Source organism: Myxine glutinosa, chromosome 11 (genome assembly GCF_964187855.1).
Source record: "Myxine glutinosa chromosome 11, kmMyxGlut1.1, whole genome shotgun sequence".
Lineage (NCBI taxonomy): Eukaryota > Metazoa > Chordata > Myxini > Myxiniformes > Myxinidae > Myxine > Myxine glutinosa.
In genome coordinates this window covers 9,442,074-9,460,217 of record NC_136271.1, presented here as the reverse complement: position 1 = coordinate 9,460,217, position 18,144 = coordinate 9,442,074, and the positions used below count along the sequence as shown (strand labels likewise).

At 50.4% G+C, this 18,144-nt stretch overlaps 1 protein-coding gene across 1 annotated transcript in view; it reads right to left on the bottom strand.

The window, feature by feature from the left end:
- YJEFN3 (YjeF N-terminal domain containing 3) overlaps positions 1 to 18,144 on the bottom strand; it is a 169,520-nt gene that overhangs the window by 67,287 nt on the left and 84,089 nt on the right. The window contains exon 2 of the mRNA XM_068130138.2: positions 16,385 to 16,493. Coding sequence (XP_067986239.1) covers positions 16,385 to 16,493 — 109 coding nt within the window. The remainder of the gene's footprint in view (positions 1 to 16,384; positions 16,494 to 18,144) is intronic.

Here is an 18,144-nt window from a genome sequence, read left to right as displayed (position 1 = left end):
AAGAGTGATGGAAATGAATGTAGAAGGAAGTAGAGGACGGGGAAGACCGAGAAAGACTTGGCTAAAGATGGTGGAAGAAGAAATGCGGGCAAGGGGGTTAACAAGGGGAGATGCAGAAAATAGGGCAAAATGGAGAAGATTGTCATGGGGACCGCAAGGCTAACCCCTGCTCGAGCAGGGAAAATGGCCTTAAAATGCATGTTGTTGTTGTTGTCTTCACCATTGAGTGATATGGCCAACCAGGTGGAGGTATGCTCTCTAATGAGTGCCGTTCTAGTTATTTGATGCTTTAGACTTTTTCTCTTTCTTCACACCTGCGAATGCTTTCGGTTGCTGCTTTAGAAGTTGCTCATGACATGTCTGCCTCTGATTTTTGATCCTTTCTTCTTGAAACCGCTGTAATCCGTCTCACCTACCTGTTTTGCTCTTTGAAGATCATTTATGATTTCAGGATCGGAGCAGCAGTTGTAGTGGAAATGCTGATTAGCTCATTATGGCTACTATCAAATAGATTGCGTTGGTCAAACAACCACATGTTGGTAACCATAGCACACTAGCACAGGCTTTGATGGACCTAACGGTCTCCTCCTGTGCTGGAAGTTCCTTGTAACGGAACATTGGTTTTGATTTTTCCTGGTCAACATCTTGGATTGACATACTTTCTGGGACTCAGCTGCTAATCTGACAAAGCCAGCATGATTTTTCTCGTAATATACAGATATATTCTTCTTTAATGGCCACGTGTATTCCTACATTAACGGCCACATGTCGAGTTGGCTGGGGGAAGCTTGGCCTGATCCTTTAATGAACTGACTCGCCAGGCCTGACGTTCGACTGAGGTTATGGTGGGAATTTGGATTTTTTTTTTGCCATGGTTCCAGCAATAGCTCACCTACTCAACGTGAAGCACACCTTTGGATCTTCAACGTCCACCAACTAATACCAGCAGATGGGACGCCCACTCTAACGTCCCTCCGAGGGACGGCACACACTGATGAATCAACCTGCCTGTGAAACATCATGATGCAATCCTGAAGCTGCCAATCATAGAGGTTTCAAAAAAAAGAGACAGTTTTACAAAAGGAGCTCGGACAAAATTAGTCCGCACTAGGGAATCTGAGAAGACAAACACTGAACCTGGTACAAACATTATACAGTGGTACTAAAGAACAATCTGCCACTGAAGAGTATCTTTGAAGAACACTATCTCAATGTGACAAGTAAAGAGAGTGTGAGAGAACATCACTGTTCTGGGACTAACTCTGGAGTCACTCAAGAACTCTTAAAATACTCATGTCATGGTTGCGTAATCTATATATATAAAACACAGTTTGTGTGTGTAATGTTACCGATAGACTCCTAAACGGAGAGGCTTACGTGCTTGATATTTGGCATAGACATGGCCATTGAGCCTGGGACGAACATGGCCGAACTCAAAATATTTGACGATCCATATTTTTTATTCATATTTACCTCAGCGCATTTCAGCGCACGGATTCAACGGAATCAGAGCAGGTGGGCGCTGATTCACTCAGAGCGATCACGTGATGACGCTATGACGCTATCACGCAATGAAACGCTATGAAGCTATGAACGCTATGAACGATATGACGCTATGACGCTATGAAAAAAAAAATCGCTATGACGCTATGAACGCTATGACGCTATGAACGATATGAACGCTATGACGCTATGACGCTATGGAAAAAAAAATCGCTATGACGCTATGAAACGCTATGACGCTATGAACGATATGAACGCTATGACGCTATGGAAAAAAAAATCGCTATGACGCTATGAAACGCTATGACGCTATGAACGATATGAACGCTATGACGCTATGACGCTATGGAAAAAAAAATCGCTATGACGATATGAACGCTATGACGCTATGAACGATATGAACGCTATGACGCTATGACGCTATGGAAAAAAAAATCGCTATCACGCAATGAAACGCTATGAAGCTATGAACGCTATGAACGATATGACGCTATGACGCTATGGAAAAAAAAATCGCTATGACGCTATGAAACGCTATGAACGCTGTGATGCTATGAACGCTATGACGCTATGATGCTATGAAAAAAAAAATCGCTCGCTTTACCAAGGGGCTCGCTCTCCCCCCGTTCCCCTCCCTTCCCCCTCCCCCGCCCGGCAATGCCGGGTACTTCTGCTAGTAATAGATAAAGGAAAGGATTCCTGGAATTGAATTTGAATGCAAAGAAATATATTGTTGTGGATATGGGAATTGTGTTTTTTTTTAAATTGTTGTAAAATATCACCCTCCTTCCTCCATTTGTTGTGTATAAAGGTCAAAGGTCGTTCCCGTAGTTATTCCATATACAATCACGTAGCCAATCATAGATTTCCTCCTTGTTCAGTAGTTATCTCCTTATTATGTGTATTAGGTTAAGGTTCTGTCTTCCCACTAGTAACACTGCATTGCACCGAATTCAAATAAGGTAGACACCCCTTTCAATTGCCCCCAAAACGCAATTGCCAGCAGCGTTCGCTGCCCTTTGGCTGGGGCTCGCTCGAATCACCCCAAACTCCATTGAGCACGAGGTCATCTCGGAGCGGAAGGTGGGAGGAGTCAGCCCAGTGCCAGGAACAAGGCGTGGCCTTGCCAACGCCTCCTCTGGGGGCGGGATCGGTGGGCCCTCGTGGCCAATCAGGGCCGAGGCGAGCTCGCCGATGGGCGTGTCCTGGAGGCCGGCGGCTTGATCGCCCCAGGGGCAATAAAAGCGCACGCGGAAGCCTTTGGGAGGGAGCTCAGACAGGGAGAGAGAGATATGCGGCAGATGAGCCCCGAGGCAGTACCACGAGCAGTACCAGCAGCTTTGACTCCCCCCAGCAGCTTTAACTCCACCAAGCAGCGTTGGCTCCACCAGCAGCTTTGACTCCACCAAGTAGCATTGACTCCACCAGGCAGCTTCGACCCGTTACCACGCGGGAACCAGGATCGGTGGCATCGGTGACCGTCGAGGTCCAGCCCGACGTCCCGTGCGGGATCAAGCCCGAACCATCTGCCCCAGCTGAACCTTCCTCTCTCCTTCCAGTCCTTCATCCCTGCCATTCCATCCCTCTGTGTACGTGAGTTTGTTCTGTGTGTCTTGTCCTGGGGTATAAGTTAAGCCTGTTTAGAATAAGTTAATATTGCACTGTGTCCTTCTGGTCCATCCCTCTTTCTGCCTTTATTTTCTTATCTTTCCTCCTCCTTGGTTTCTTTTGGGTGTACATAATAGGTAGAAATAAATCATATTCGTATCTCCTACCTTTGTTCTGCTCTTCTTCACATCCGTTCGTCTTTGTCTTTTCCACATTGAAAACCTGTGGCACGATTTGGCCAACGTTTAAGGATCGGGTCTAGTCCTTGTTAATAGTTCGTGCCGCGGTTGCTAAAACCGCTCGGCAATTAACATCTGTCCGCGGTACGAACGGGGCTGTGCACCTACCTTTCCGGAGGTAGCTGGGCAGCGTCAGGGACCACGTCGGTCAGTCATAAACGAGGGGATTAATCCCCCTCGATAAGGGGAACAGAGGCCGACGTTGGGTTCCGTAACATTTGGTGTCGGGAGCAAGATTCGGACCTGAAGCGCTTAGCGCGCTCAAATTACGAGTGGCCCACAATTTTATTTAACATCTTAAATTTAAAATCGTGCCATGGATGGTCAAGGCGACGGGATGCCGGTGGGGGAATTAAAAGAGGGGTTAGGGGTAACCCAGGACCAGAGGGAAAAAATGGAGGAGGAGAGCAATGGTGATGTGGTAGCGGGGGTATCAGGCGCACAAAATGGCACCTCGCACGAGCGCGCGGTAGCCGAGCCCGCTGTAACAGCGGGCTTTGACATGCAGCAGTTCATGGCACGGTTCAGTGAATACATGGCAGAGTCGAAGTGCGACAACGAAAAAAGACGCAGGGAAATGAAAGAATTAAGGGACGAAGCGTGGGGTACCAGTGAGCAATTAAGAAACGGGTTAAACAAGAAATTTGAGGGTTTAGACAAGAAATTTGAGGGTAAATTTGAGGGGTTAGACAACGGGATAAAAGGGGTGAAGAATGGATTAACGGGGCTAGAAAACAAGATGCAAGACAAATTACGGGAAATAGGGGAGCAATCCGCCCAGGAAATCAAACAGATGGGGAACCAGATAGAGGAAGTGAAAATCGGGTTGGAAGGTAAAATGGATGCTCAGAGGAATGAATTGGAACAGATGAGGGCGGCATCTACTAAAGAAATGGAGGAGATGGGGGAGGAGATAAGACGAGGTGTGGGCGAGGATGTCTCGGGGGTACGCGAGGAGGTAAAGCTAGGTGAGAAGCGTATGGAGAAAGAGGTGAGAAGTAGTACGGCTAGGTTATAGGGGGGCATAGAAGATCTAACAAGGGGAGTAGAACAGCTGACGGTGGGACAAAAGGAACTAGTGGATCAAGTGGAAAAGAACACTGCAATAATCGGGGGGTTAAAGGCGGTGCAGAAAGACATCAAGAAGGAACTTATAGCGACAAAGAGGGAATGTCAGATGGTACATGAGGGATTGACAGAGGTTGGACGAGGTGACGGAGGCAATGGAGACGAAAGACCGGGAGGTGAGGACGCACATAGAAACGGTCAAGGTGGCGTTAGAGGAAGAGATCGAGGGGGCGCACCGGGAAATGAAGGAGGTAAGGGAGAAATTAGAGGAGGTGGAAGAGGGGGTGAGTGAAATTAAGAAGAGACGGAGGGAAACTAAAAAGGAGACAAAGGAGGAAGTGATGGAATATGTGCAAGGTCTGTGCTCAAATCATGATGAGGTGCTTGCTAACCAAATAAAGAGTTTGCAGGTGGCGGAGGAGGAACGGAGACGAGGTGCCGAGGTGAGTGGCGATATACTCGGAAATGTATATGGTGTGAGGGGAGATTCAGTCGGCTTGGGGGGTGGTGTAGACCCGGGTGTTCGTGAGGGACCAATGGTGAGGTGTATGACTGGTCCGGAGGGTATGGATAAAGGAGGTGTGCAAGGAGGTCTGGCTATGGGGAGTGAGGGGGGTGTTGGTGAGCAAGGGTGTGCGGGTATGGAGTGGGTAGCGGGTTGCGGAAGGGCGACCCAGGCATCGACACCAAGAGGGGTAGTGTTTGGAGGGACGGGGGATGCGCGGGAGCCCCCCGGGAATAGGGTACTGTGGGAGCCCGAACGGTTTGGTCCCGCGTTGATCCCGCAAAGAGTGACGCGCGGGGTCCGGCCTTCGGGCGCCCACAAGGTCCCACTCGTGCCGTACGATGGCAAGAGTGATTTGAGGGCGTACCTGGCGCAGTTTGAGTACGTGTGCTGAGGCAATGGTTGGAATCCGGACGAAGGTGGTGTACACCTTGTGGGGGCACTGCGCGGTGCGGCGGCGGAGGTGCTGACAGCTTTACCACCGGGTGCTATCACCCTGTCAGCTCTCCGCGCGGCCTTAATTAATCGTTTTGGTATTGAGCAGCAAAGCGAGCTTGTTAAAGCCCAGCTTGCGCAGCGAAAACGCAAGCCCCAGGAGACCATCGGGGAGCTTGCCCACGACATTCGCCACGCAGTGGGGATTGCACACACAGACATGGCAGCGAGATCCCAGGAAAGCCTGGCGCTGGATCACTTTATCCAGGCCGTTCCGGATCTGGAGCTCCGACAACAGCTCGCCATGTGGCGCCCACAGACCATGAGTCAGGTGGCCGACACTGCAGCCCGTTGGGAAGCAGCGAGGCCCCTGGCCTGGGGAGGCGAGCACCACGCAGTGGCGGTGCGTCAGGTAGGGCCCATAATGGGGGGCGGCCCCCCTAGGGGGCCCGCCCCAGACGGGGGCCCTGACCTGGAGAGCATGGTTCGGAGGCTGGTGGATCGGTGCCTAGTGGGACCTGGACCATGGCAGGCGGCTCCAGCGGTGGCACCCGGTAGTCCACGACAGAGTACCCCAATTCGGACATACAGGGGGGGGAATTTGGAATACCGGAGGCAAGCACCTTACCAGGTGAGGTGTTATAATTGTGCTCGGCTGGGTCACCGTGCGTGGGAGTGCAGAGCTCCGCGCCGGGACATTCCCCGCCAGCCGATGCCCTCAACTCCGCCCAGTATAGATCGGCCTAGCCGACCTCAGACACCCCCCCCCCCCCCCGCCAGGGCCCGGGAAACTAGAACGTGCCGGGCATGCAGGGCGGTGTTCGGCAGTAGGGGACGGGGAGGAGCCCTCATTGGCGCGACAGGTTTTTTTTTTTTTTTTTTTTTTTTGTATACAAGATCGAGGCTCGTGAAAGAGCGAACATTAATCACACAGAAAGACAAACCGACACATAAAACATATAACATAGGGAGCGGTAGACAAGATGGGGAGAGAGGGGGAAGGACACAAACACAACATTTGAGAGCAGGGACCGAGAGACATGGAGACATCGAGAGATCTGAGAGAGGGCGAGGGCTTTGGGGGGGGGGGGGGCGTGGGAAGGGGGCAGTGGGAGAGGTATAAAACATATGGACACTGCCAGGACTTCCAGGAAAGAAGTTGGAATTTCAAACAAGGTGGATCTGGGGTGAATTAGCGGGGGTAGAAAAGATCAAGGTTTTGGATGGGGGAAGATAAGAGATGGTGGTGAACAGCTGTTTTAAAGACCTGGAGGGAGGAGTGGGATTGAAGGGAGTGAGGGAGTTTGTTCCAGAGGCGGGAGAAAAGAGGAATGAAAGAGTGAAGGTGAGCGGAGAGCCGAGATTTCGGCAGTTTAACCATCAGAGGGTTGCTGGCAGATCTTGTGCGACCTGTAGGAATATTTGGGGGACAGAGCACAGAGAGAGCTGGGGGTGCAAGGCCGGAGAGGAGTCGGTAGAAGACAGAAAGACCACCTACCTGCCTGCGGTGAGTGAGTGAAAGGCCCTCAGAGATAGCTTCATCGCGGGAGATTCCAATAATTCTGAAAGCTTTGGTTTCAACAGCGTGAAGCCGAGCTAGGTGTGAGGCAGGAGCACCGGCCCATAGGGGAGAACAGTATTCCATTGAGCTGCGGATGAAAGCCTTGTATGTGGTGAGGAGCTCAGGTGTGCCGAGGAAGGACTTCGCACGACGGAGGATGCCCAGTCGGCGACTGGCTTTGGAGGCCAGCTTGGAAATGTGGTTTTCCCAAGAAAGATCATGGCAGATAGTGAGACCCAAAATCTTGAGCGACAGAACTTCTTGGAGAGGATTGTTGAGAAAGTAGATGGGAGGGTTGTCCAGTCGATCTTTTCGGAGAGACATAGTAAGAGTGTGAGATTTGTCAGGATTGAAAGACATGTTCCACTTGTTTGACCAGTCTGTGATTTTGTCCAGGTCTTCAGAGAGTGAGGAGGCAGCAGACTGCCGATCTGAGGGAAGAGGAATGGAGCGGCAGAGAGTGGAGTCATCAGCAAAGAGATAGAGAGGATTTTCGAGAGAGTCAGAGAGATCATTGATGAAGACCAGAAAAAGCACGGGGCCCAGAACACTGCCTTGGGGAACTCCAGCCTGAACAGGAAGAGGAGATGAGAGAAACCCATTCAGGGCCACACGTTGACGACGACTAGAGAGGAAGTCCGCCAGCCATGCGTGGAGATTTCCATGGATACCAAAGGAGGAGAGTTTGGTGAGCAGAGCGGGGTGCCAGACCGTGTCGAAGGCACGTGATATGTCGAGGGAGACAGCTCTAATTTCCTGTTTGGCATTGAGGACCTCCATCCATTGTTGAGACAGCAGAAGCAGCATGTCCAGAGTAGAGTGACCTGGTCTGAAACCAAATTGATGATCAGAGATCAAGCCATTGGAGAAGAGGAAAGATTTCATATCAGAAGCAATGATGGATTCCATGACTTTGCTGATAATTGGGAGAAGGCTGATTGGTCTGTAGTTGCTAGGATCTGTTTTTGCACCTTTTTTGTGCAAAGCGGTGATGTTGGCTGATTTCCAAGCAGATGGCAGTTGACCTTGAGCAAAAGAGAGGGTGAAGAGAACAGAGAGAGGGTGAGATAGAGCAGCAGAGCAGGATTTTAGGACCCGTGGGCTGATGCCGTCGGGTCCAGTTGCAGAATCAGAGTCGAGGGTTGACAGAAACTTTTCCACCTTGTCAGGAGGAAAGGACACGGAGTCCAGGAGCAGCAGGGTACGACTGGGTATGGTGGGTACAGAGAGGGATGGGTTTGGGACACAAGATTTAGAGGCAAACACAGAGTTGAGGCATTCAGCTTTTTCACGTGTGGAGTCAGCTGTGTAGCCGTTTGAGGTAAGGGAGGGGATGGAGGGGGAACAAACACCAGAAACGGATTTGACCAGACGCCACCAGGATTTGGAAGAGGGAGACAGATAAGAGAGTTCGGTCTTGAGAACAGAGAGATATTGTTTCCTGGCTCTCCTGAGGGTGGACACACACTTGTTTCGGGCTTTGTGAAAGGAAATGAGATTTCCTTCCGTTGGATTTGCTTTCCAGGAGACGAAGGCAAGTTGTTTCTGGGCAACAGCCTCACCACAAGATTCCGTGTACCATGGACGGGAGGAAGGGTATGACAACTGAAGACGAGATGGGATAAATCTGTGCATGAGAGAGAGCAATTTACTTTGGAAGAATTCCCAGGATGAGTTGATGTCAGAGGTGGTAGAGATGGGAGACCAGTCCAGATGATTGATGGCTGCTTGAAGACCGTGCCAGTTGGCCTGAGTGAAATGCCAGACTCGTCGACGCTGAGCAGGCTCCCTGAGGATGGTCAGAGAGATGTCCACTTTAACAAGGACATGATCAGATGATCCGATCGGAGCAGAAGAAGAGCAGCAGACATTTTCAGGGAAGTTAGTCATAACCAAACATAACATAACCAGGTCATTCATTGTGACCAAATTGGAACAGGTAGCTTAACATTTCGGTGCAAAATTGCCGGCGTGGGGGTAGACGCCGTTGTGGACACGGGGGCCAGCGCCACGATCATCAGCCCCGTGATCCTTAATTCGAGTGCAGACGGCTGGGGAAAAATCCAGCGTCTGGAAATACATAGTTTGCAGCTGGGTACCGGGGTAACGGCCCCGATCATAGGGCGTGGTTTTGTGACCCTCAAGTTGGGATCGGTAAAGAAGGAGATAGAGGTTTGGGTGGCAGAGGTGTGCGACCCATGCTTAATAGGGTTGGATTTGTTGACTGCCAGCGGTTGTAAAATCGACTTGAGCCGGGGGATCCTGCAAGTGGGAGTGGAAGAGGCCGTGAGGGTGGAGCTGGAGACTCCTGAGGCCGTGACCATCCCTCCGGGGGCCGAGGCCATAGTGCCGGCCCGATGGTCAGCTCGCCCAACATGGCAGGAGTCCTGCGGCCTGGTCGAACCGGTGGCAGCGCGATCCATACCTGGTTTAATCATGGGCCGCACCCTTGTAAAAATGGACGGGCCGGTGGTGGCCGTTCGAGTAATTAATATTAGTACAGAACCACGCACTATAGTGAGGGGCACGAAGGTAGCTGGCTGCACCCCAGTTAGCGAAGTCGTGTCAGTGAGGGGCGAGAACGTCCAGCCGAGCCGGCCCCAGGGGGAGCCTTCAATAAATATTAGGAATTGGCCCGATCCCATTTGCGAGATGGTAAATCGTAGTAGCGTAGGGTTGGGAGGTACCTAGAGGGAGGCCTTACACAAACTGGTTGGATCCCATTTGGATCTCTTCTCCTTGTCCACCGAGGATATTGGACGTACGGGCCTGGTGAAACATCAGATCCACACCGGTGAGGCCCGGCCTATTCGTCAGGCCGCCCGACGGCTCCCTTGGAGCAAGAGGGCGGAAGCTGATGAGCAGGTTGAAAAAATGCTCGACGCAGGCGTGATCGAGCCCTCTGGAAGTCCCTGGATATCACCTGTTGTGCTGGTTAAAAAGAAAGATGGGACCACGCGGTTCTGCGTGGACTATCGCCAGCTAAACAACATGACACTCAAGGACTCATATCCCCTGCCAAGAATTGATGACACCCTCGATGCCGTTGCGGGCTCAAATTGGTTCACAACGTTGGACCTCAAGAGTGGGTATTGGCAGGTGGAGATGGATCGGACAGGGAAGGAGAAAACGGCATTTTCCACAGGTAAGGGGCTGTATCAGTTCACTGTGATGCCGTTTGGTTTGTGTAACGCCCCCGCCACCTTTGAGCGATTAATGGAACATGTACTAGGCGGCATGCCATGGCAATCATGCCTGGTATACCTGGATGACGTCCTAGTACATGCCAAGACTTTCCCCCAGGCTTTAGCTAATTTGGACCAGGTGTTCGGGTGCCTCAGACAGGCAGGGTTGAAGCTAAACCCGAGTAAGTGCACTTTGTTCGCAAGAGAGGTGGCCTATCTAGGTCACATTATCGGTCGCGAGGGGGTAAAAACGGACCCAGGCAAAATTACAGCGGTAGAGGAGTGGCCCACACCACGTACCATCAAGGAGGTGCGGGGATTTTTGGGGCTCTGCTCCTACTACCGGCGCTTTGTGGCGAAATTTGCGGAGTTGGCCCGTTACCTCCACCGGCTTACGGAGAAGGGGACGCGATTTAATTGGACAAAGGAGTGCCAAGAGGCCTTCCTAAAATTGAAGGGGTGTTTGACATCCGCACCCCTTCTAGCTTACCCCACTAGTGACGGGACATTTACCCTGGACAGGGATGCGAGCCAGGAAGGATTGAGCGCAGTTTTGTCTCAGACACAGGAGGTCGTGGAGAGAGTGATTGGTTATTATAGTCGGGCCTTAAGTAGGCCCGAACGAAATTATTGTGTCACTCGCAAAGAGTTATTGGCTATGCTGGCTGCCATGAACCATTTCCACCTGTACCTGTACGGGCGGGAATTTTCGGTTCGAACTGACCATTCCTCCTTGCAATGGCTCCTTCGGTTCAAGGAACCGGAGGGCCAAATTGCAAGGTGGTTGGAAAAGTTGCAGCAGTACGATTTTGATGTGACCCATAGGGCCGGGAAGGCCCATGGTAATGCAGACGCACTCTCTCGGCATCCTTGTCTGGGGGAAAACTGCAAATTTTGTGCGAGACACGAGGAGAGGGAGCAATTGGGCGATTCTGCCCCGATTCTCGTCGTCCGGGCAACCCGGGTGAGAGGGCCAATTTTGCCACTAACCGCGGATGAGGAATTTGGAAATTTGGCATGGAGCATGGCCCAGCAGGAGGATCCCGTTCTGGGGCCGGTGTTCAAATGGGTCAAATTGGGGCAAAGACCGAAGGGGGAAGAGGTCACCCCCCTCGGGGCGCAAACAAAGGCATATTGGGCTCAGTGGCAGACCCTGGAATTGAAAGGCAACATCTTGTATTGCAAGTGGGTGGAGGTTCCCTCTGATAGAACTTCCTGACTGGTGATAGTCCCTGACAAATTTAAGAACGTATTATTACAACAGGTGCATGGTACCCGCTCCGGCGGCCATTTGGGCAGGACAAAGACAACATCTCGGGTCCGCCGGAGGTTCTATTGGGTTAATATGGGGCGCGACATACAGGACTGGTGTCGGAGATGCGATGCCTGTTCTGCCAAAAAGGGACCAGCACGGAGGATGAGGGCCCCCCTTCAATTACACCAGGTGGGGGCCCCCCTTGAGCGGGTGGCTATGGATATTCTAGGACCGCTGCCCCGCACCCGCCAAGGTAATAAATACATCCTCGTTGTAATGGATTATTTCACCAAGGTGCCGGAGGCCTACGCCCTCCCCAACCAAGAAGCCGGGGTTGTGGCACAGGCCTTCGTAGAAGGATTTGTATGTCGGCACGGGATTCCACAGGAGCTGCACACCGATCAGGGTCGAAATTTTGAAAGCCAATTATTAAAAGATGTGTGCAGACTCCTGTCAATTCGGAAAACCAGGACCACGCCCTTGCGGCCACAATCTGACGGGATGGTGGAAAGATTCAACAGAACATTGATCCAACAACTGGCATTGTTCACCACCACAAGTCAGGATGACTGGGACGAACATCTCCCGTACTTGTTAATGGCCTACCGAACCAGCCAGCACGGAGCCACCGCATGCAGTCCAGCGTTGCTTATGTATGGGCGGGAGTTACGGGCTCCCGCCGACTTGCTATGCGGCCCCGTGCCAGACACCACGGATACACCGCCGAGGGAGGGTTACGCACGTCACTTGGAGGAAGGCATGGAGCGGGTCCATGCCTTCGCCCGCCGCCAGCTCCATCTGGCGGGGGCCAAGATGAAGCGCAGGTACGACGACCGGAGCCAGCGGAGTCAGTACGCTCCGGGGATGAAGATTTGGTTCTTTAATCCCCGGAGGCGGAAGGGCAGGTGCCCAAAACTCACCTCCCCCTGGCAGGGCCCGGGAGTCGTCCTGTCGCACGTCTGTGACGTGGTCGTTAAGATCAAAATGGGGCCACGGGCCCTCCCTCGGATCGTCCATGCCGACCGGATAAGACCTTATGCCGGCGAGCAGGCACCCTCATGGATCGCCTCGGCTCTAGATGCCGAGGCAGGACCCAGTACCTCTTGCGACGGGGGCTCGTAGCGTCAGAGGACTGGGGGGGGTGGTAGTGAGAGATACCCATCGTGGTGGGATGGCAACTCTGCCATCTCTCACAACGGGGGCAAAGGAGCAATAGTTTTATGGGGTATGGCAGTGAAAACTAGCCCGGGAGGGTTAGGATAAAATGATAGGGATCTAGAGAAGATGACCATAGGTAACGGTAAGGTAGGTAGCAACATTGGACAGGTAGTGGGGACATAGAGAGGGTAGTTGGGTTATAATGACGAGGGAGCGCAATAATGTAAGGGGCGACGGGGAAGCGCGAGTTTTAGCAGGGCACCAGGTAGGTCAGATGATGCTGTGTGTGTGTGTAAAAGTGTATTCAGAAGTGTATTGTGAAAAGGTAATTGTGAGTTGTATGGAGCGTGGAAGTGTATGAAGCAGCGTATGAGGAATAATTGATTGTGCATTGGAGTTTGGGAATCGGAAGTTTGGTCAATTTGATCGGAAGCACCACAGTTTGGTCAATGGGAATTTGGTTCTTAAAACCGCATAGAGAGTAAGATTGCCAATGGTTTGGCAGGGAAAGACCCCGGGTAGTGTAAAGTGTGTTAATGTCATTTCGAAGATAGTTAGGATTCAGAATCTCCTCGCACCATCTACATCCACTCACCTGAGGTAACAGAGCTCCACGCCATGCCATGGTTTGTTGTTGTTATTTTTTTATTGTGCAAATGTTTGGATTGTGAGACGCATCATGACGTGGGTGTGACATTGTGCTTTGTTGTTCCATCTCTCCCTCCTTATGAGGATTGATGATGAATTGGTGATGGCAAATTTTGAAGTAATGGGAGTGAAGACGAATTTGGTATAGGGCAAATATAGGGAAGACGAGACAGTCGTGACGAATTTGTAAATGTGTAGATTTTTGTACATATGGGGGTAAGGGCAAGGGTAGAGTAGGTAACAGGGGGGGGGGGGGGTGATGTACGGTAGGGACGAGCTTTCTCACTTCGCTCTCCGTACGCACCTCGTCTTGCATTGCCTTGTTTGATGTGTACCCTTGCGACCTTACCCCTCGCTCACCTGTCTTCTCCCCCCCCCCCCCCCCCTCCCGTCTCCCACCCGAGGACTGTGCGCCACTGGGCGCCGAGGGGAGCGCGCGGGAGTCCGCCATTGTGTGCCCGAAACTCCCGCAACCAGCTGTCTGCATCGATGCACCACTTATGGACCACATGTCTGTAGCTGAGCACCACTTATGGACCCCACGGGTGGGGGCATGGCCCCTCTGCTGGAACCGGCCATGATGGCCCGAGATCTTGCTGGTGGACCTTGGTAGCATGGCACCTATGCCACACAGGTGAACCACACATAGTCGGCCCTGTGGGCCATAAATAAAAACAGACACGTTTGGTGCATTTCGTTTTATTATGTCCAAATAGGCCGCCAGTAAGAAGATGAAGAAAGACAACATCAGGAAGAGCACAATGGCCAGCAGAGGGAGCCGAAGAGGAAGACTGGCACCAGGGGTTTGTTTAGTTATTTTTTTATTGAACTGTGGTGACTGTGCACCGATTGGTGTGTGATGGTGCTTTGGTGCGTTTTTGGTGCTTTCTGGTGCGTCGATGCAGCACAGGCTGTCCCCGTCCCCCCTCCCCCCCCCCCCAAAAGAACAATCGCAGGTCCTGGGTTGCATTTTGTAAATACAAGTAGCGTAACTGTAAATAATGCTCCCCCATCGTTCATGTTGTAGTTTGAAGACAATTCCGCAATTCGGTTAGCTGTGGGCTTAAATCTGTTAGATAGGGTGCAATGCAGCAGCGGGACATATTTATTTGCGTTTTAAAACTGTCACACTCAGGGTCGGGTTAAATGTAGAGGGAACTACACCTACATGCCACACTAGAGGTAAAAGTAATAGGCCCGGGACATGCCTAAGAGGAGGAGGGTACAGTGTTGTGGATATGGGAATTGTGTTTTTTGTTTAATTGTTGTAAAATATCACCCTCCTTCCTCCATTTGTTGTGTATAAAGGTCAAAGGTCGTTCCCGTAATTATTCCATGTACAATCACGTAGCCAATCATAGATTTCCTCCTTGTTCAGTAGTTATCTCCTCCTTATTATGTGTATTAGGTTAAGGTTCTGTCTTCCCACTAGTAACACTGCATTGCACCGAATTCAAATAAGGTAGAATCCCCTTTCAATTGCCCCCAAAACGCAATTGCCAGCAGTGTTCGCTGCCCTTTGGCTGGGGCTCGCTCGAATCACCCCAAACTCCATTGAGCACGAGGTCATCTCGGAGCGGAAGGTGGGAGGAGTCAGGCCAGCGCCAGGAACAAGGCATGGCCTTGCCAACGCCTCCTCTGGGGGCGGGATCGGTGGGCCCTCGCGGCCAATCAGGGCCGAGGCGAACTCGCCGATGGGCATGTCCTGGAGGCCGGCGGCTTGATCGCCCCAGGGGCAATAAAAGCGCGCGCGGAAGCCTTTGGGAGGGAGCTCAGACAGGGATGCGGCAGATGAGCCCCGAGGCAGTACCACGAGCAGTACCAGCAGCTTTGACTCCCCCCAGCAGCTTTGACTCCACCAAGCAGCGTTGGCTCCACCAAGCAGCATTGGCTCCACCAGCAGCTTTGACTCCACCAAGCAGCATTGGCTCCAGCAGCAGCTTTGACTCCACCAAGTAGCGTTGACTCCACCAGGCAGCTTCGACCCATTACCACACGGAAACCAGGATCGGTGGCATCGGTGACCGTCGAGGTCCAGCCCGACGTCCCGTGCGGGATCAAGCCCGAACCATCTGCCCCAGCTGAACCTTCCTCTCTCCTTCCAGTCCTTCATCCCTGCCATTCCATCCCTCTGTGTACGTGAGTTTGTTCTGTGTGTCTTGTCCTGGGGTATAAGTTAAGCCTGTTTAGAATAAGTTAATATTGCACTGTGTCCTTCTGGTCCATCCCTCTTTCTGCCTTTATTTTCTTATCTTTCCTCCTCCTTGGTTTCTTTTGGGTGTACATAATAGGTAGAAATAAATCATATTCGTATCTCCTACCTTTGTTCTGCTCTTCTTCACATCCGTTCGTCTTTGTCTTTTCCACATTGAAAACCTGTGGCACGATTTGGCCAACGTTCAAGGATCGGGTCTAGTCCTTGTTAATAGTTCGTGCCGCGGTTGCTAAAACCGCTCGGCAATTAACATCTGTCCGCGGTACGAACGGGGCTGTGCACCTACCTTTCCGGAGGTAGCTGGGCAGCGTCAGGGACCACGTCGGTCAGTCATAAACGAGGGGATTAATCCCCCTCGATAAGGGGAACAGAGGCTGACGTTGGGTTCCGTAACAATATCACTCATGTGCGCAGACCTGTGGTATTTCAGGTAAATTGTTTATACTATCCACCAAAAAATATTGCCTACAAAGGAAATAACATGGACCAAATTTTGGTTCAGGTCCGAATCCAGATCGAGCATATCAGTGGGATCAAAAACGTAAACTGCTCAGTTTGGCACAGGTATGCGATCTTCTGAGTGCTGTTCTACTTCGGTGGCGGAAGTGTTGTTACTCCTGTATGTCTGTTTTTCTGTGAGCAGGATACCTTCAAAAGTTGTGGACGGATTCAGATACCATTTGGTTGACACTTTGGGTGAAAGAAAAAAAGGAAAATTGTTTCGATTTTGGTGAAGATCCAGATCTGGATAACAGAATTTCTAAGGTGTTGAAAATAAATTTCTAAGGTCCGAATCCAGATCCCGCCTATCAGAGGGATACAAAACAAACTGTTCAGCCTGGCGGAGGTATGCGCTTTAAAATGTATTTAATAGATAATGCCATTACCATAAATGATAATTATAATAAAATGATGTGATTATGGTAAACATTATTCCAATTTTACAACAATAACTGGTTAAGATCATGACAAGAATGACGTCACAAAGTTGTCGTTTTTTTTACCTTGGTGATAGCATGAGCACAGGCCAAACCCATGAGTTCAACCAGTTGTTCTTGAGAAAATCCATAATCGTCATACAACTCTCGGTCAATGGCTCTCGCTTCTTCTTGACTAAAACACACACACACACACACACACACACACACACACACACACACACACACACACACACACACACACACACACACACACACACACACACACAATGATTAACAGTAATAAACAACTCGAACAATGATTAGTTTAATATCATCAGTCGAAATAAGCAAGATAACCATGATACGCATTATATAGGGTGGATGCTTAAGATAGGGCATGGTCTTGGAAGCCCTCCCTATAAAAGCCGTGGCCAGCACAATTTCAAACTGACTGCAGGAAATTGGCAAAGATTTGACTATTTTAAAAGGGCACGATGTGGGTGGAAGTTGAATACGATCAAAGCATCCAAGAAAAGTTTCGAGAGATTATCCCTTTGATGACAGGGAGTTTGTGGTTGGAATGCCAGCCTGAGTTTCCAGCTGGTTATAGCACAAGTAAGTATTATTTTGGCAATAAAAACCACCAAATGAATGAATTTATATTCTTCAAAACACTTTCAGAATTTCATGGAGTCTGTCGTGTATTAAGGTAGAGATTATGGAAAACAACAATCCAACAACATTTCTAATTTAACTGTACAGATACATTCAAAGTACACCGCCCCCATGCCAAATAAATAATTATCCTCCAACGTCCGGCAATACCGCAGTGCGGCTCATAGACACTGTATTGGGTGGGAGAGGTGTACAATAATTGATTGATCAATTGCATAATTAAAATCAATAAACATTTTCTTAATCAATTGGCTAATACTAATGGCATACCGAAACCACCAGTGAATGCTTCATCTGAAGCTGTAACTTTTTGAAAATTAATTAAATAAATCATTAATTGAAAAAAAAATAAAAAAAAATTGATTAATCAATAAATAATTAATCTATTAATTGTTTAATAAATAAATCAAAAAATATCCTTTATAGCCACATCACGTGGTCATTGTTATGTCCAAATATTAGCTTCCTAGCTCAAAAGATGCCTGAGATATTGCCCAGATGAGAAAGAAAACAAGTGAATCCTCTTGGATTGCGCTGAGGTTCGGGCATGGAATTTCTAGGAGGAAGTATAATTTGTATGCAATGAAAGTACATGTAATATGGGATCGAGTAAGATCGAGTAAGCTTCACCAGTGCGCGTGCGCGAATTTACGTCACGTCGGCAGCGAGAAGGCGTTCCCCAACACGAACCAATCAGGAACTGCCACGCCCACTTATATGATCTCAGAATTCCTGTGACAGGAATTAGCGTTACACTGGCTGGAAGTCATTCGCTAGAGGCGCTTCCTCAGCGCCAATAAACTAGAACTGCCACTTTAAAACTACTGGCAGTGATGACCGGTTTACTCGCACCCACTTTTGATGCAACCCCACTTTTGATACAACCCCACTTGTGATACAACCCCACTTTCATTGGACATGCTTTGACACAACCCCCCTGGATACAACCCCGACACACACACACACACACACACACACACACACACACACACACACACACACACACACATCCCCCCTACCCCCTCCCACACACACACCCACACCCACCCCCCCACCCCCACCTACACACACACACACACACACACACACACACACACACACACACACACACACACATCCCCCCACCCCTAACACACACACAAACACACACACACATCCCTCCACCCCCA